General features: G+C 55.5%; 1 protein-coding gene across 1 annotated transcript; it reads left to right on the top strand.

Moving 5' to 3' along the window:
* The first annotated feature begins 1,865 nt into the window (after positions 1 to 1,865).
* On the top strand, positions 1,866 to 17,042 carry VPS72 (vacuolar protein sorting 72 homolog). The gene is given in 7 exon segments (XM_056110096.1): positions 1,866 to 1,904; positions 1,906 to 1,983; positions 6,182 to 6,334; positions 6,715 to 6,829; positions 8,907 to 9,083; positions 15,763 to 15,907; positions 16,486 to 17,042. Coding segments are annotated over 7 exon segments (1,095 nt in total). The 3' UTR covers positions 16,874 to 17,042.
* The last annotated feature ends 2,352 nt before the right edge of the window (positions 17,043 to 19,394 follow it).

Raw genomic sequence — 19,394 nt, 5'->3', positions numbered from 1 at the left:
CAGGTTCTGGTCTCGGGGTCGTGACGCTCGACTCCAGCGCTCAGACCGACCCTTCCAGGCCCGACGCCGCCCGCTCTCGTCCGCGGGCTCGGCTCGCCTGCAGGCGGGGGGCGCCCTCCGGGGGCGGGGGCGGGAGGGGGGACGGGGGGGGGGGGGGCGGGGAAGGGCTCTCCCGGGGCGAGCGGGGGGCGCGCTCTCCGGGGGGAGGGGAGGAGACGAGGGGGCGGGGGCAGGGTCTCCGGGGGCGGGCGGGCGGGGGGGGGCGGGGTCTCCGGGGAGAGGGGGGGAGCCGAGGGGCGGGGGCGGGGCCTCTGGGGGGAGGGGAGGAGACGAGGGGGCGGGGGCAGGGTCTCCGGGGGCGGGCGGGCGGGGGGGCGGGGTCTCCGGGGAGAGGGGGGGAGCCGAGGGGCGGGGGCGGGGCCTCCGGGGGGAGGGGAGGAGACGAGGGGGCGGGGGCAGGGTCTCCAGGGGCGGGCGGGCGGGGGGGGCGGGGTCTCCGGGGGGCGGGGGGAGCCGAGGGGGCAGGGAGGGGTCTCCGGGGAGAGGGGAGGAGACGAGGGGGGCGGGGGGCAGGGTCTCCGGGGGCGGGCGGGGGGAGGGAGGGGTCTCCGGAGGGAGGGGGGAGCCGAGGGGGCAGGGAGGGGTCTCCGGGGGGAGGGGGGAGCCGAGGGGGCAGGGGCGGGGCCTCCGGGAGCGGGCGGGGCGGGGGGCGGTGCTCTCCGGGGGGAGGGGAGGAGACGAGGGGTGGGGGCGGGGTCTCCAGGGGGAGGGAGAAGCCGAGGGGGCAGGGAGGGGTCTCCGGGGGGAGGGGGGAGCCGAGGGGGCAGGGGCGGGGCCTCCGGGAGCGGGCGGGGCGGGGGGCGGTGCTCTCCGGGGGGAGGGGAGGAGACGAGGGGTGGGGGCGGGGTCTCCGGGGGGAGGGGAAAGCCGAGGGGGCAGGGAGGGGTCTCCGGGGGGAGGGGGGAGCCGAGGGGGCGGGGGCAGGGTCTCCGGGGGCGGGCGGGCGGGGGGGGCGGGGTCTCCGGGGAGAGGGGGGAGCCGAGGGGGCAGGGGCGGGGTCTCCGGGGGGAGGGGAGGAGACGAGGGGGCGGGGGCAGGGTCTCCGGGGGCGGGCGGGCGGGGGGGCAGGGTCTCCGGGGGGAGGGGGGAGCCGAGGGGGCAGGGGCGGGGCCTCCGGGAGCGGGCGGGGCGGGGGGCGGTGCTCTCCGGGGGGAGGGGAGGAGACGAGGGGCGGGGGCGTGGTCTCCGGGGGAGGGGAGGAGACGAGGGGCGGGGGCGTGGTCTCCGGGGGGAGGGGAGGAGCCGAGGGGTGGGGGCGGGGTCTCCGGGGGGAGGGGGAAGCCGAGGGGGCAGGGAGGGGTCTCCGGGGGGAGGGGGGAGCCGAGGGGGCAGGGGCGGGGTCTCCTGGAGCGGGCGGGGGTGGGGGCGGCGCTCCCCGGGGGGAGGGGAGGAGACGAGGGGTGGGGGCGGGGCCTCCGGGAGCGGGCGGGCGGGGGCGTGGTCTCCGGGGGAGGCGAGGGGGCGGGGGGCGGGGCCTCCGGGAGCGGGCGGGGCGGGGGGCGGCGCTCCCCGGGGGGAGGGGAGGAGACGAGGGGCGGGGGCGGGGCCTCCGGGAGCGGGCGGGCGGGGCGTGGTCTCCGGGGGGAGGTGAGGGGCTGGGGGGCGGGGGCCTCCGGGAGCGGGCGGGGCGGGGGGGCGGGGCTCCCCGGGGCGGGGCCCGCGCGCTCGGCGCTCGGCTGCTCCTGCCTGAGCCCGGCGCGGCCCGCGCAGGTGGCGGCGTCGAGCGCCGAGCGCCGAGCGCGGCGCTTGCGGGGTGCGGGGCCGCGGCGGCGGCGGCGGCGGCGGCGGCGAGTCCCGGCTGCGCCATGAGCCTGGCCGGGGGTCGCGCCCCCAGGAAGACCGCGGGGGAACCGGCTCTCGGGGCTCCTGGAGGCCGAGGAGGAGGACGAGTTCTACCAGACGACCTACGGCGGCTTCACCGAGGCGAGGGCCGCGCGCGGGCGCGGGGCGGGGGGAGGGGAGCGCGACAAAGGGGGGCGGGGCCGAGGGGCCCGGGGAAAGCGCGAGGAGGAGGAGGGTCTCCCGCGGGGGGGGCGCGCGCCCCCCGCCCGCCTCCTCGATCCGGGACGGGGCTGCGTTTCCTCCCCTGGGCCCCCGACGGCTCCATCCGAAGAGACGCGAGCGCCGGACCCGGGTCCCTCGGCTTGACCTGGGCCCGCTGGCCCGGGCGCGCCCTGCACGAACTCCTTCCGGGTCACGGGCGCTGCTCAGCTTGGGGGGGTCTGAAAAATCACTTTGGGGCCGGAGCGACAGCCCAGCGGGGAGGGCGTTGGCCTTGCACGCGGCCGACCCGGGTTCGAGTCCCAGCATCCCAGATGGTCCCCCGAGCACCGCCAGGGGTGACTCCTGAGTGCATGAACCACGAGGAACGCGTGTGCATTGCCAGGTGTGACCCAAAAAGCAAAACAAAACAAAACCAAAACACTTTTGTTTGCGTGATGTATGTATACACACATATGTGTCAGTTTATAGAACTAGTGGTAAGCATCCGGTGCTTTTGTGTGTGTGTGTGTGTGTGTTGCTAGGACAGTATGAAGCAAAGTCTTGGTGGGTTGAAGACCGAACGAGTGGAAACGATCAGTCTGTGGGGTGGGTCATGATCACGGACAACAACCATCCTGTTGTTCCTCGATTGCCTCGAGCAGACCCCAGTAACGTCTCCTTCGTCCTAGCCCTGAGATTTTTTAAAAAGTGCCATATTCAAGGCTCTTCCGGAGTTAGGAGAATGAGACCCATCGTTGTTACTGGTATTTGGCATGTTGGGGACGCCACGGGGAGTTTGCCAGACTCTGCCCTGTGGGCAGGTTATGTTCAGTAGCCTGCCAGGTTGTCCAAAGCAAGAATGAGATAATAAGAGCTGGGTTTTATAGTCTCTGGGTCTTGGCCGCTGATGGGATTACTTGGTGCCAGGGGTCCAGTTGGTGGGTGTGACCCCCGCCTACTGGAATTTGGAGGATCTGGGTGGAGGATGCTCAGCCCCGATCCAAGTAGGCTTGGAGATCTCAGTCCCGGGACCCGTATGCCTTTGTTCCTCTGCCAGTACCTTCATGTGTGCGGAGAAGAGTCTCAGCATGGTGGTGGCTGGTCCTGGAGGTCTTCGACTGCCGGAGCCCTGGTCGGGGCAGGGAGGGAAACTCAACCCACTCCCTTCCAAGGGGCCCAGGCGAGGACAGCCAGGCGCAAGGGCAGGAGACTCTGAGCTGTTCTCTTCTGGGATCTGGGTTTTATAGTCTCTGGGTCTTGGCCGTTGATGGGATTACATGGCGCCAGGGGGCCAGTTGGTGGGTGTGACCCCCGCCTACTGGAATTTGGAGGTGGAAGATGCTCAGCCCCGATCCGAGCAGGTTTGGAGATCTCAGCCCCGGGACCCGCATGCCTTTGTTCCTCTGCCGGTACCTTCATGCGTGGGGTGGGTGGATCAGGAATAAAGGCACCGAAGGCCTGTCTGGGATACTGAAGTCCCCTGAAGTTCCAGACTAGGAAGGAGTGACGATGGCCAAGGTCACGGGCCAGGGGAAGTACGTCAGTGTATCCCTCCATCCAGAAGACTGAAGCTTCGGTTTAAGTTTCACAAGTGAATTGAACTTTAGAGAGATCGTTTTGTAATGAGAACGGCTTAAAAGAGGCAGTGGGTGCTGGGGAGATGGCCCCCAGTGTGGGTGGGACGCTGTGCAGCCCTCAAACCATACAACATGTGAAGGAGGGGGACTAGGAATAGAGGAACAAGGATGGATAAGGTGTTCAATAAAAATAAAGGAAATAAAATCCACAGCGAACACGAATCAGCTGCTTTAAAATAGAACTTTCTCACCCTTTCCCCAAAGGCCATTTTCCTATTCCTGTCGTTTATAGTTGTTATTTAATATGTACCCTTCATGCATCCAAAAAGGATTTAAGGAGGCTTATGGTATAAACAAAAAGGAACAGTAAAAATAGAGACAAATCAGAAGTAATTATGCTAAGAGCCTCTGCTCAAACAGTAAGCTTAGAGCCTCTGAATTTTCTGGATGTCAACCCTGAATTTCTTCCCCCCGCCCCCCCCCAGAAACACATGGGAACCAGAGTTGAACCTGATTTATTCAGAAACAAACTTTTTAAGAGAGGGCCCGGGAAATAGCTCAGAGGGTGGGCTGAGTGCTTGCTCCGCATGTGGGAGACTGGGTTCTAGCCTGGACATCGCCTGGTTCCCTGAGCACTGCCAGAAGTGACCCCCATACACCACTGGGTCTGGCCAGCCAGCCAAAAAAATCTTGGTTTTGTTTTGGGTTTGGGTCTACCTCTGTAGAGCTCAGGGCTTATTCCCGACTCTGTGCTCAACGATCTCTCCGAGCAGGGCTCTGGGGACCAGATGGGCTGCCAAGAAATGAGATGAGTCCATGTCAGGCGCATGCAAGGCAGGCGTTTTACCTGTTGTTTCTTCAGCCCCCCCCCCCCCCCCCAATGTTTAAGAGATATTTTTTCATCATTAAAACCTAGGGAGAGTTGTGTCTTTGTAAGTAAAGTAAAGTAAAGGCCCTCCCGTTGATCATCGATTTGCTCGAGCGGGCCCAGTAACGTCTCCATTGTGAGACTTGTTGTTACTGTGTCTGGCATATCGAACACGTCACGGGGAGCTTGCCAGGCTCTGCCGTGCGGGCGAGATACTCTCGGTAGCTTGCCAGGCTCTCCGAGAGGGGTGGAGGAATCGAACTCGGGTTGGCCATGTTGGCTGCGTGCAAGGCAAACGCCCTACCGCTGTGCTATCGCTCCAGTCCCGTGTGTGTCTTTGTGAAAGATACAAAAAGAAGTGTATTTGGGAGATGATACTTAAGCATCTTTTTTTTTCTTTTCTTTTTTTTTTTCTTTTTGGGTCATACCCAGTGATGCTCAGGGGTTATTCCTGGCTCTGCACTCAGGAATTACCCCTGGCGGTGCTTGGGGGACCATATGGGATGCCGGGGATTGAACCCAGGTCGGCCGCGTGCAAGGCAAACGCCCTACCCTCTGTGCTATTGCTCCGGTCTGATACTTAAGCATCTTTAATCTTTTTGTTTTTATTTTTGTTTTGGGGGCCACACCCATCTGTATGCTCAGGGATCACTTCTGGCAGGCTCTGGGGGCCTATACGGGGTACTGGGGATTGAAACCCGGTCAGCCATGTGCAAGGGCAGATGCTCCAACGGCTATACTATTGCTCTGTCCCTGTGTCATTGACCTTGTCATGGCTGTTACTGACCCTTAGGGGTGATTGTAAATGTGTAACTTAAGTGAAAGCATTTCGACTAGATACTAAGCTCATGGGTAATTGGGCTACCACCTTCTTAATTAAACTTCTCCCTCCTGGCGATAGATTTAATACCTGGTTAGACCGAGGGGATTACTGTGTTCCCGGACTGTTTTACAAACTTCACTTGGGAGGATCTGATGGTCGACAGTGCAGGACTAAACGCTGGCAGGGGCAGGCTCGAGCCTGCCAACTCTCTCCCCGTCTTTGTTATTCTCTTGGTTTAGCAGCATTGGTGGTGAGATTAGCTGTGAGAGTCTGCATCATTGATTGAAGAGGGCACCTGTTTGGGGCGCCATCCTGCCCTGAGGATTCCCTTTTCCCATTTGGCTGCCATTCTAGCCCTAATCTGCATCGCCAGAGCGCTAGGCTGCACTCCATGTTCTCTGCGCGATGCCGCCTGACTTCCAATCCTTCAAACACCTCATACACACTTACTGCCCGTACAGCCCCCTTATTGGGTCCCCACTATTCATAGGAGCTGTCCCCGACTGTTGGTCCTTTTTCCCCCTTTTTCATTTTTGGGCTTACTCCTGGCTCGTGGGGTTCAAGGGACCTTATGGGGGGTACTGGGGTGGGAAACTAGGTTGGTCATGTGCAAGGCAAGTGCCCAGCCTGCTGTAGTATTGCCCCAGACCCTACAACCTTTTTTTTTTTTTTTCCTATATACCCTTATTCCCTTTCAGGGCGATCAGTGAGTTTCGGAGGGGTCGTGCAGAGCTCATCTAGTTATGACAAGTTTTTTTGTTTTTGCTTGTGAAAAATGAAGAGCGGTGACATTCTGTTCCCCTGGAGGAGCATTCTGTCCCCCCCCCAGACTTCCACACCGGCAAGATGCTCATCTGCCTGTGTCCTCAGGAATCGGGAGACGACGAGTATCAAGGGGACCAGTCCGACACGGAGGATGAGGTGGACTCAGACTTCGACATTGATGAAGGGGATGAGCCTTCCAGTGACGGGGAAGCAGAAGAGCCGCGACGCAAGCGCCGGGTGGTCACCAAAGCCTATAAGGTCCGTTCTGGCTCTCTGTTCTCGCACCCCGTGCTGGTACCCCCACCCCAGTCCCCTTTCCTGCAGTGCTTGTTTTCTCTCAAGACCCTCGTCTCTGGGGCCAAGGAGATCGTTCAAAAGGCTGGAGTGCTCTGCGTGTTGGGAGCCCTGGGTTTAATTCCTGAGACCTCGCAGGCCCCTGAGCGCCACCAGTAGTTATCTGAAAATTGAAAATAGGAAAAAATCCTTTTCATCTACCGAGGCTTGAAGAGATGGCTCCAGGATAACACATACCAGCCCTGGCTCAGTTCCCAGCACTGCACGGTCCATGGTCAAAAAAAGATATTAAATAATAAACATCCTCATTTTCTTTCTCTTTCCTGGTTCGTATCTGTCCCCAGGAGCCTCTCAAGAGCCTTCGTCCTCGAAAGGTCAGCAGCCCGGCTGTAAGCACCCAGAAAGCCCGGGAAGAGAAGGTTCTGCTTCCACTAGAACTGCAAGATGATGGCGCAGACAGTGAGTGGAGATGTTTGCCTCAGTTCACAAATTGGGAGCAACATGTTAAAGTAAAACCCAGTTCAAATTCACTAAAGTTAACATCCACACTATGACCATGTAAGGAAGAACCTTTTTTTTTTTTTTCACTTTTTGAGTAACACCCGGCGATGCTCAGGGGTCACTCCTGGTTTATGCACTCAGGAATTACTCCTGGTGGTGCTCGGGGGACCATATGGAATGCTGGGAATCAAACCAGGGTCGGCTGCATGCAAGGCAAATGCCCCACCCGCTGTGCTATTGCTCCAGCCCCAGGAAGAACCTTTTTAGGGAATACTTACTAAAATATTCACAGAGAGAGAGCCATAGCGTGTGCAGGAGAAAGCTGTAATGTGTACAGCCCAGCTCTGGTTCTAGGGAAAAATTTGCCCACGAAGAATGCAAAGTTTGTTTGTTTAAAAAATGTTACTGACAGGGCTGGAGCAATAGCACAAGCGGGTAGGGGCGTTTGCCTTGCAAGCTGCCAACCCGGGTTCGATTCCCAGCATCTCATATGGGCCCCTGAGCACTGCCAGGAGTAATTCCTGAGTGCATGAGCCAGGAGTAACCCCTGTGCATCGCCCAGTGTGACCCAAAAAGAAAAAAAAAGTTGCTGGAGGGGCTGGAGCGATTAGCACAGCGGGTAGGGTGTTTGACTTGCATGTGGCCAACCCGGGTTCGATTCCCGGCATTCCATATGGTCCCCCGAGCACTGCCAGGAATAATTCCTGAGTGTAGAGCTAGGAGTAACCCCTGTGCATTGCCAGGTATGACTCAAAAAGAAAAAAAAATGTTACTGGAACTGGAGCAATAGTACAGTGAGTAGAGCATTCGCCTTGCACGCAGCTACCCAGGTTTGATCCCTGGCATCCCATGGGGTCCCCTGAGCACCACCAGGAGTAGTAGTTCCTGAGGCAGAGCCAGGAGTAACCCCTGAGCGTTGCCAGGTGTGACCCAAAGAGTAAAATAAATAATGTTACTAGGGGGCTGGAGCGATAGCACAGCGGGTAGGGCGTTCGCCTTACAAGCGGCCAACATGGCCGACCCGAGTTCGATTCCTCCGCCCCTCTCGGAGAGCCCGGCAAGCTACCGAGAGTATTGGATATGCCAGACACAGTAACAACAAAGTCTCCAATGGAGACGTTACTGGGCCCGCTCGAGCAAATCGACGATCAACGGGAGGGCCTTTACCTTTACCTTTACTAGGGCTGGAGAGAGAATATAGTGGGTAGGGTGTTTGCCTTGCAAGCAGCTGACCCGGGATCAATGGCAGGCTCCCTGTGTGGTTCCTTGAGCCCCACCTGAAGTGATTCTTGATTCTTGGTAACAGAGCCAGGAGTAAGCTCTGAATACTCTTGGTTATGACCCCAAAACCAAAATAAGTTAATAAAAATAAAAAAAATGTTGATTTGGAGAGATCATAAGGCACTTGCATGTGGCTGACCTCAGTTTGAGTGCCCTGAGGTTCGTGGGTCACTGCAGAGCTCAGGGCCAGGGATAGCCCCGGAGCACCAGAGAGTATGTCTAAAGCCTAACCCTCAAATGTCGCATCAGTTAAAAATTATTTGGTGGGGGGCTAGAGCAATAGCACAGTGGGTAGGGCGTTTGCCTTGCATGTGGCTGACCCGGGTTTGGTTCCCAGCATCCCATATGGTCCCCCGAGCACCGCCAGGAGTAATCCCTGTGCATCGCTGGGTGTGACCGCCAAAAGAAAAAAAAATTGTATTTGGTGGACGGGAGCAATAATACAGCAGGTAGGGCGCTTTGATCCCTGGTATCCCATTTAGTCCCCGATCCGGCCAGGAGTGATCCCTGACACAGCCAGAACTAAGCCCTGAGCACCGCTGGGTGTGGCCCCCAGACATGATTTGGAGCCTGGGAGTGGCTCAAAAGGCCTGGGGCACATGCTTTGTTGGTGGAGCCTCCAAGAGCTTAGTCACCAAGCGCTGCCTGGCGCGACCCACCAACCCATTTCCTCCCCAAGAGAAAAATTTGCTAATGGTTTTGTGATCGAGGCAGATCCCAGCTCCGAGATCTCTCCTCTGCCTTTGTTCCCTAGGCCGGAAGTCCATGCGCCAGTCTACAGCTGAGCACACGCGGCAGACGTTCCTTCGCGTGCAGGAGAGGCAGGGCCAGTCACGGCGACGGAAGGGGCCTCACTGTGAGCGGCCACTGACCCAGGAAGAACTGCTCAGGGAGGCCAAGATCACCGAGGAGCTCAACCTGCGCTCACTGGGTGGGTGACACGGTTTCGCAGCAGCGTGAAGGGAGGGCTGAGCCCTCTCGCGCCGGGCAAGGGGGGTGAGGAGACACGGGAAGGAGAAGAAGAAGAGTTCAGGGCAGAGAGCCGGGCAGTCTGGAGCGTTGTGACGAACACATCATATTGAAGTTCTTGGGTTTGAATTAAGAGGCACGTAGAGAATCTTTTTAATTTATGTATTTATTTATTTTTGCTTTTTGGGTCACACGCAGCGGTGGATGTTCAGGGCTTACTCGTGGCTCTGCCTCAGGAATTACTTGAGAGTGCTTGGGGGACCATGCGGGATGCTGGGGATTGAACCTGGGTCGGCCACATGCAAGGCCAGCGCCTTCCCCAGGCTGGTCTGTCACACCAGCCCCAAGAATCTTACCAGGGTAATGTTCTTGCCTTGCTTGCAGCTGACACTGGGTCAGTCCTAGCATCGCATTATGGTCCTCTGAGCATGCCAAGAGTCATTCCTGAGCACCCTTACTCTGCTCACCAAAAAAAAAAGTTGTATGGAGGAGCTGGGGGCTGGAGCGATAGCACAGTGGGTAGGGCGTTTGCCTTGCACGCAGCCAACATGGCCTACCCGAGTTCGATTCCTCCGCCCCTCTTGGAGAGCCCGGCAAGCTACCGAGAGTATCTCACCCGCACGGCAAAGCCTGGTAAGCTCCCCGTGATGTATTCAATATGCCAGACACAGTAACAAGAAAGTCTCACGATGGAGACGTTACTGGGCCCGCTCAAGCAAAGCGATGAACAACGGGAGGACAGTGACGGTGACAGAGGAGCTGGAGCCATAGTATAGCTTGGAGGCAACAGACCCATATGGGGCAGTTCAGTCCTTAGCACCACATAATTGTCCCCTGAGCCACATCAGGAGTGACACAGAACCAGAACCTACCCTCCAGGAAAAAGTGGTATATAGAGTTTGGTCCCGGTTCTCTGGCTTACTTGCAGTAAGACTGCAGGCAGAGGCCAGAGCAGGGAGAGGTCTTACAGGACTGGAGCACATACTTCGCCCTCAGTTCCTGAAGGTCATCAGGAGTGATTCCCAGCAGCTTGTCAGGTCGGGGACACCCCAAAAAAATTGACTGTGGGGATAGAGAGATAGTGTCACAGGGAGGGCGCTAGCCTTGCACGCAGCCTACCTGGGTTCAGTCCTTCCCAGCAGTATTCATGGTCCCTCAAGGTCTCTGCACCACCAGAAGTGATCCCTGAGCACAGAACCAGGAGTAAGCCCCGAGCATTGCTGGACATGCGCATTGCTGGGTGTGGCCCAAAAACTAATGGGATGAGGGTGAACTACACTACACACAAGCTGTTTAACCTGATTTGAATCTTGCTTTCCTTTTTAATAAAGATAATGGTAATTTAGTACTTTAAAAATTTAGCTGGCGAGCGGCTCTCCGGCATGGCCATGGCTCCAGAGCCATAGAAACCAATCTCATAATTATCTGACTCTCGGCAGAAATACTTCCAGGCTTAATAAGTAAAATATCAGAAATCCAGAATCATTTGGTTCTTGTAACCAGCTGTAGAAAACAAATCATTTCGCAATGCCTTTTCAGCAGGTCTGATTTTGGGGTGTAAACTCTAAATAATAATGGTGCATCTTTTGTCGAAACAATGAATCTAATCAAAGTAGATAGAGTGTTAACTAGAATTCATCCTTCTCATAGGCATTGGGAGTGTTGGGGGGGGTATATGGGGTTCTTGGTGGTGAAGGTTAAGTACTGGTGAAGGGAAATGTGTTTGATGATTGCATGACCGAGATTTAAACCTGAAAGCTTTGTAACTTTTCCCACAGTGATTCAATAAATAAAAAAGGAAATAAAAATTTAGCTGGGGTGCTGGAGTGATAGTACGCAGGTGGGGCATTTGCCTTGCACACAGACCACCGGGTTTCGATTCCCGGCATCCCGTATGGTCCCCCAAGCACCGCCAGGAGTAATTCCGGAGTGCCGAGCCAGAAGTACCCCTGAGCATCACTGGGTGTAGCCCAAAAAGCGGGGGGAAAGAAATTAGCTAGAGTCAGATAGTACAAGGGATAAGGTACCTCCCATGCATGCAACAGACATTAGTTCATTCTTGCAGATAGGATCTCCCAGGAACCAGGAATAAGCCCCGAACAATGGTGTGTGTGACCCAAAACCCAACTAACAGAAAGCCTTAGCTAAAGGGGCTGGAGCAATAGCACAGCGGGTAAGGCGTTTGCCTTGCACGTAGCCAACATGGCCGACCCGGGTTCGATTCCCAGCATCCCATATGGTCCCCCGAGCACCGCCAGGAGCGATTCCTGAGTGCACGAGCCAGGAGTAACCCCTGAGCATCGCCGGGTGTGACCCAAAAAGCAAAAAAAAACAAAAAACCTTAGCTAAAGAGAGGTGCAGAGAAATAGTACAAGAGTCAAAACACTTCAGGCTGCTAGCCCAGTTTAATCCCTGAGCACTGCTGGGTTTGCACCAACCTCTCCTTCACGTAAAAAGTTATAACTACAGAGACCTGGAATATCTCATTACTTTGTATGTGGGAGCCCCAGGCTTGAACCCCCAGTGTTACATGTCTCTTGCACTGCCAGGAGTGCCCCCCCCAAAAAAAAATAGCTACTCCTTACTGTAATTATAAATTGTTTCCTTTGATACTGGCTGGGGCTGGAGCGATAGCACAGCGGTAGGGCGTTTGCCTTGCACGCAGCCAACATGGCCGACCCGGGTTCGATTCCTCCGCCCCTCTCGGAGAGCCCGGCAAGCTACCCGTGATGTATTCGAAATATATGCCAAACACAGTAAAGTCTCACAATGTTACTGGGCCCGCTTGAGCAAAGGAGGGCCTTTACCTTTACCTTTACCTTGATACTGATTGGTTTAGGCTTCTGCAAGGAGTGGGACTCCCAGGCTCTGACATTGATAACTGACAGGATGCCGTAGGGAATTTTTAGCAAGGGAGAAAAGCATCCTACCCACTGTTCTGGGCTGGAGCAATAGGGCATCTACCTTGCACGCGGCTGGATCAGCCGAGCTGGGTTCGATTCCTCCGCCCCTCTCGGAGAGCCCAGCAAGCTACTGAGGGTATCTCACCCACGCGGCAAAGCCTGGCAAACTCCTTGTGACGTATTCACTATGCCAAACAAAGTAGCAACCAGCTATCTGGTTCATACTTCTCTCTCTTTTTTTGTTCCTTTTTTTATGTAGGAGTACTGCTATTTATTTAGCCACTGATTAGCTGATTGATTTGGGCATGAACTCCACCTTACTTTTTTTTTCATAGTTTCATTTATTTATTTTTCTTTTTATTTATTTATTGAGTCACTGTGGGAAAACATCCTTCTCTCTTTTTTTTTGTTTTGTTTTGTTTTTTTGCTTTTTGGGTCACACCCGGCGATGCTCAGGGGTTACTCCTGGCTCATGCACTCAGGAATCGCTCCTGGCGGTGCTCAGGGAACCATATGGGATGCTGGGAATCGAACCTGTGTGGGCCATGTTGGCTGCGTGCAAGGCAAACGCCCTACCCGCTGTGCTACCGCTCCAGCCCCAGAAAACATCCTTCTCTCTTGGGGGAGAAAGGGGAGCCGCATCCGACTGTGCCTGGGGCTGACTGCTGGTCTGTGCTCAGGTATGATCACTCCTGCAGGGCTTGGAGAGCCGTCTCTGTGGTGCAGGGAGTTGCCCTCGGACCAGCTGCTTGTAAGGCGGGTCCCTTCCCCAGTGTAGTGTCTCAGGCCCCGCCTCTTTTTGTTGGTTTTGGTCTGGTATGGGCCACGTGCTGTGGTGCTCAGAGGCTGCTCCCGGCTCTGTGCCCAGAGAATGTGAAGTACATGCTCAGCCTGTTGAATTCTCTCCGGCCCTTCTGTGTTAATTTGTGTTTTATTTTGGAGCCAGACCACCTGTTCTTAGGGCTTACTCCTGGCTCTGCATCACTCAGGTGGGTTTGGGGGACCATATAGGATGTTGAAACCAGGTTGTCATGCAAGACAAGTACCCTGCCCTCTGTGCTATCGTTCCAGTCCCTTGATATAATTCCAGATTGTTAAATACCAGCATCTAACATCAACTTCCCTTTCTCAGGGGATGGTGAGATAGTACGGTGGGTAGGGCATATTTGCCTTGTCTCTGGCCGACCCCGGTTCCATCCCCAGCACCCTTGGTGGTCCTTCAGGAGCGATCGTAAACTAAGAGCCAGGAGTAATGGCTGAACGCTGCCAGGTGTGACCCCCCCCCCCACCCCCCAAAACAAAAAGTGGTCTGGCCTTGAGGTGGCAAGAGCGGGGAGGGGCTGGAGCCATGATGAACGGAGAGTGGATGTTGCCAGCAGCCTGGAGAGGCAGGTGTACTCATTGCAACTAGTCACTGTCTTTGTTATATGCCATTTCCTGCAGTGCTCAAGTTCCACCCCCAGCTTGAGACCAGACAGTGCTCATGAGACCAGACAGTGCTAGTGACTAGAGCTCAGCCTCCCAGCTGCAGAGCAAGCCCCTGTGTCTGTTTTGTGGAGCCTTTCCAGCAGTCCCTGGACGCACTGGAGCCAGTCCTTGCCAGCCTGCCCGGGCATTGCTGCTGTTGAAGGTGGTGTGCTAGGGTCTGGCTTCTGGTTCGACGCCCTCAAGGCGCGCTCTCCTGTCTTTGTGCTGTCTTCTGGCTGCCTGCGCCTCACTGCAGCTATTTAAAGGACTGTTACGTGGAAGACAGATTAGACTGTGTACTCCCACTCCCTCTCCCCACCCCTCTCTGCTGCTGTGCAGTGTCCAGAGCTCACACACTTGGTCATGGCGTTTACATACTTGGTTGTGGCGCTCCCTTGGTTGCTGTGTGTCGTAGTACCCTTTGGGATGAACTCTGAGAGTGCTGAGTGTCTGAGTCACCATCTCGTGGTGATGGGTCCCCTGATGTGTTTAGGTTTGATGACCATCCCCCAGATGATGGACGAAGTCCACAGACTGGTAGGCCAGTGGCGCCTCATTCGAATCTGTCAGCATTATAGAGAAATCATCAAGGGCTGGGGGCAGCAATTACACATCCGTGGTTGAACAATAAACGACCATATTAAATTTTTAAATAACATTTCTAATAATTTTGTATAAGCATAGTATGCCAGACACAGTAACAACAAAGTCTCCAATGGAGACGTTACTGGGCCCGCTCGAGCAAAGCATAGTAAGAAGTAAAGGTTTTTATCCGTGCCCTAGATTAAGCTTAAAATGGTCCCTTTGAACTCAAGGTAAAGGTTGACTTTTCCTCTATTTCCCAGACTACAGTCCTCAGGCCAGTTAGTTTTTCCTAACCCCAATAGGTTTCTTACTCAGCTACTTCATTCTGGGTCATGTCAGAGTTCGTTCCATGACCGTGTTCTTAATTTGTTATATTTCTCATGGCACTTAGGCGCTCTCTTCTCAAAGACAGGGCGGCGTACATCCTGCTCCAGGCCCATCTGAGCCCCTCAGTGGGACCCATCTTTTGGAGTGTAAGAAACCAAGGCAGTCTAAGGGCAGCTGAGGCTTAAGTCAAGAAAATATGACAGGTGCCCAGAGTAAATACTATTCGGAGGCAGTTAAGTCTCAGATTGGAAAAGCATGGTATTAACTGTCTTCCCGTGTCTGTACAAAAATGACATTGCTCTAAAATAAAATTATGCAAAGGACATGAAGGAAAGAGAATAGCAATATTTCACTTCATTCATTTCACTTTCATTTCATCATCCTGTTATTCGTCGATTGCCTCGAGCAGGCCCCAGTAACGTCTCTTTCATCCTAGCCCTGAGATTATATTCAGGGCTATTTAGGAGAATGAGACCCATCATAATATTTCACTTACATATACAAAATCCAGAGCCAGCAGATGGTTTGACTTTATGTTACTCTGAGATATTTGTGACTAACAGGGGAAGAAGACCCTAAAAGAGAGGTTAAAGATTTGGGAGTGCCCCAGTGGAATTGGGTGTTTCCCCAGGAGCACGAGAGTGGGTATAATTCAGTTCACCTAAACTCTGCAGGAGGAGAAAGGACAACCCAGTGTTAAGACTAAAATGCGTGGAGTTCATGCACAATTCAATCAGCCTAATCAGTGACTGAACAGATAGCAGTACTCCTACATAAAAAAAAGAAAGAAGAAAAAAAAAAGACTAAAATGCTTGGAATTATAATCCCACACTCTGGAGACTCTGGCCTTCATTCTTGCCCCTGTCTGGGCCTGTGTCTTTTTCTTGCCTTAGTGGCAAGAGGAAGGGTCGTTCTTCAGCTCAAACTCTGGAAGGACCCTCTCTACTAGAGTGTGTCAGAGGGGAGTTCTGGACAGCCACACCCAAGGGGTCTCCCCACGTGAAGCCCTACATTTGGCAGGTGCTGAGTGACACGACCGGGGTGTCAGATGCGCCCAGCAGAAAGTTGAGGAAGATGCCAGCGCCTTTGAGAACGTAAGTGGCTAGGGCTGTCGGTGACTTAGAGCAGGAAAATAGTCTGACGAAACAGGTGAGAAAAATGGGGCTGGAGCGATAGCACAGCAAGTAGGGCGTTTGCCTTGCACGAGACCGACCCAGGTTCGATTCCCAGCATCCCACATGGTCCCCCGAGCACCGCCAGAAATAACGCCAGTGCATTGTTGAGAGTGTGACAGAAAAAGAAAAAGAAAAAAAGTGAGAAAGAGGGCAGCCAACTGACCATTCTCGTTTCTTTCCATAGAGACTTACGAGCGGCTTGAGGCTGACAAAAAGAAGCTAGTTCACAAGAAACGGAAGTGCCCAGGACCCATAATCACATACCACTCAGTGACTGTCCCACTCGTTGGGGAGCTGGGTCCCAAAGAAGAGAACGTCGATATAGAAGGGTGAGAGTGAAGGGGAGGGGCCCTCCCCCCATGGTAGTGTTGGGTGTCTTTCCATCCCTTCGCCGCCACCTTTCTTTCTCTTCTAGCGTCTCTTCTCTGTTTTTCCACCGAGCCCAGCTTGCTTTTCCCAGCTCTCTTAAAAGAATTCTTTTAGGTGGTTGGGTTTTTGACCAAACCCAGCAGGGCCCAGAGCCCATGCCTGGCTCTGCACTCCGGGATCACTCCCGACAGGCTCAGAGAACCATCTGGGGTGCTGGAGGGTGAGGCCAGGTCGGCCTCGTGCGAGGCGAGTGCTTTACCTGCTGTACCAGCCCTAAGAGGCTCTATTAATGGGGGCAAGAGCAGTAGTCCAGTGGGTAGGGTGCTTGCCTTGCATGCGGCCAACCCAGCTTTAGGCCCCTTCGAGGATCCCCTGAGACCCCTCCAGGAGTGACCTGAGCACAGCTGTGTGCGGCCCAGAAATCATACACTGTCTTCGAACATTTATTTTCCTCTGCCTCCTCCTGTCTCCTCCCCTCTCTGCCCTGCATGCCCTCCTACCTCTCCACTCAGCCCTGTGGTTTTCTGTCTTCCCCCAGGCTGGACCCAACTCCCTTGGCACCTGCGTTGGCGCCTCGCTCTGGGACCACGCCGACCATCCCTCCTGCTCGCTGCTCACGGACCTTCATCACGTTTAGTGATGACGCAACATTTGAGGAATGGTTTCCCCAAGGGCGGCCCCCCAAGGTCCCGGTCCGGGAGGTCTGTCCAGTGACCCATCGCCCTGCCCTGTACCGGGACCCCGTGACAGACATCCCCTATGCCACTGCTCGCGCCTTCAAGATCATCCGCGAGGCCTACAAGAAGTATATCACTGCCCACGGCCTGCCGCCCACCGCCTCCGCCCTGGGCCCTGGCCCACCCCCGCCCGAGCCCCTCCCTGGCTCTGGGCCCCGGGGCCTGCGCCAGAGAATCGTCATCAAATGAACAAAAGTGGGGTCCTCGGAGACCTTCCCTGCGCTCTTCCCTGTAGAACCCAGATGTCCCGCCTCTCTCGTTCAGCCTCAATCCGTGCTCAGACCCTCTGTATTTCTTTTCCAAATCCCTGCTGGTTTTGTTTGTGTTTTTTAACCAAATAAAATAGAAAGGTCCCTTTTGTCTGTTGTCTAATAATATAGGGTTGGGAGCAGGAAGCATTTGTGAATGTCTTGTGTGTATATGGGCTGGAGCGGTAGCACAGCGGGTGAGCCTTGCATGCGGCCAACCTGGTCGACCCAGGTTCGATTCCTCTGCCCCTCTCAGAGAGCCCAGCAAGCTACCGAGAGTATCTCACCCGCACGGCAAAGCCTGGCAAGCTCCCCGTGACGTATTCGATATGCCAGACACAGTAGCAACAAGTCTCATAATGGAGACATTACTGGGCCTGCTCGAGAAAATCGATGAACAACGGGAGGACAGTGACAGTAACAGTTCGCACGGCAAAGCCTGGCAAGCTCCCCGCGACGTATTTGATATGCCAAACACAGTAACAAGTCTCACAATGGAGACGCTACTGGGCCCGCTCGAGCAAATCGATGAACAACGGGAGGACAGTGACAGTGAGTATATATTTATTATGAGCTCTTATTTTTTTGTAGAACAGATTTTTATTTGAAGGTTTTTGAAGGTGAGTAGAGAGAGTAACGTGATCAAGAGAGAACACAGGTTTTCTCCAAGGGTGGAGGGAGCCCCGTCACACACCCCAGCATTAGACAGGAAAGAGACACATCTCAATAGCATTAGACACATCTCAACAGGGAAGAGGCAAGTAACACATGTTCTCGGGCCACACGTGCTCGGCCATGTGGGCACAGCGGCACATGGGTTCAGGCAGCATATGCACTTATCATGAGTTCTTTTAAATTTGTATTTGATTTCTTTTGGGGTTTGGGGCCACAGCTGGGAGTGTTCAAGGCTTACTCCTGGTTCTCTCCTGTGCTCTGGGATCACTCCTGGCAGGGCTTGGAGGACCATGAAGGATCCTAGAGATTGAACCCAGGCCAGATGCCTGCAAAGCATTAAACTATCCTTCGGTCCCCATCTTTTAAAAATTTTAAGTATTCCGACCTGGCCAACCCAGTTCGATTCCTCCGCCCCTCTCGGAGAGCCCGGCAAGTTACCGAGAATATCTCGCCTGCACGGCAAAGCCTGGCAAGCTCCCCGTGACGTACTCGATATGCCAGACACAGTAACAAGTGTCACTATGGTACTGTGCCCGCTCGAGCAAATCGATGAACAGCGGGAGGACAGTGACAGTGGCAATTATAAACAACTTAAAATTGGAGGGGCCAGAGCAGTGGTCATTAGGGTACTTGAGTTGCACAGGACTGACCCGGCTTTGATCTCCGGCAGCCTAAGCACCAATTGAGCACAGATCCAGGAGCAAGTCTGCTTACTCCTGCTGGTGTCGATACCAATGGTTGGGAAAGATCCCAGTGGGCTGGGGTGCGTCTTTGCATGCAGGAGATCTGGTCAACCCCTGAGCGCTGGGCTCTCTCCAGAGCCCTGGCAGGCGAGGTGCCGTGGCGTCCCTCGGCCGCTAGAGGCTCCCGGCGGGGCAGGGTATGGGGGCTGTGTATATATGATCTCCCACCACCCCCACCTGGCCTGAGCTAAAATAATAAAATGCTGAGCTCACTGTTCCCCCTCCCTGTCCCGCTCCTGCTGCGGCGGGACAGTGGCTCCAGAGGAACAGACAGACCGACCGACAGAAGGGGCGGTGAGAAGGGGGGCCTCCGGGACAGGGACCTGAGGCAGATGGGGGCTGGGGGCTCAGGGCGTGGTGGGAGAGGGGTGGGCAAGCGTGGGCCCCGTGGAGGACACGCGGGGTGTCCCTGTCTGCCCCCGCCGCTCACCCTGCAGCTCAGTGGCACACGCTGGGGCGTCTTCAGCCCGGCGGGCGTGTGCGGCTTGTGTGTTTTTCGTTTCGTAAGCGATCAGGCACACTTGGTCATCCCTGTCTTGGGGGAAGCGTCATCCCACTTAGAAGGCATTTCCCATCCACTGGTCTGGTGTCACCTTCCCATCCAGAGCCAGGGACAAATTCTGGGGACTCGGCCATATCTTCAGAAATTCAGCGAGTCTCCCATTTCAGCTCCTTCTGACTCTCCGTTTCACCTCACCATCTGTCTTGCCTTAGTGTCTAGGACTTGGACAAACAGAATGAAAATCTAGAATCAACAGTGAAAAGGGACCGAGGTGGGGGCGGGGCGGGGAGCCTCCACCCCGGAGCATCTGTGCTTGCTTTTTCTCTTTTTTTTCTTTTTTGGGTCACACCCGGCAATGCCCAGGGGTTACTCCTGGCTTTCTTTGCACTCAGGAATTCCTCTTGGCGGTGCTCAGGGGACCATACGGGATGCCAGGGATCGAACCCGGGTCGGCCGCGTGCAAGGCTACCGCCTACCTGCTGTGCTCTCGCTCGGCCCCCTGCCTCTGTGCTTTCTTAAAAGTTGAGGAAAAGGCTGAGCTG

The sequence above is a fragment of the Sorex fumeus genome, unplaced genomic scaffold (assembly GCF_029834395.1).
Source record: "Sorex fumeus unplaced genomic scaffold, SorFum_2.1 ptg000001l, whole genome shotgun sequence".
NCBI classification, from domain to species: domain Eukaryota; kingdom Metazoa; phylum Chordata; class Mammalia; order Eulipotyphla; family Soricidae; genus Sorex; species Sorex fumeus.
This window is presented reverse-complemented; position numbering and strand designations above follow the sequence as displayed.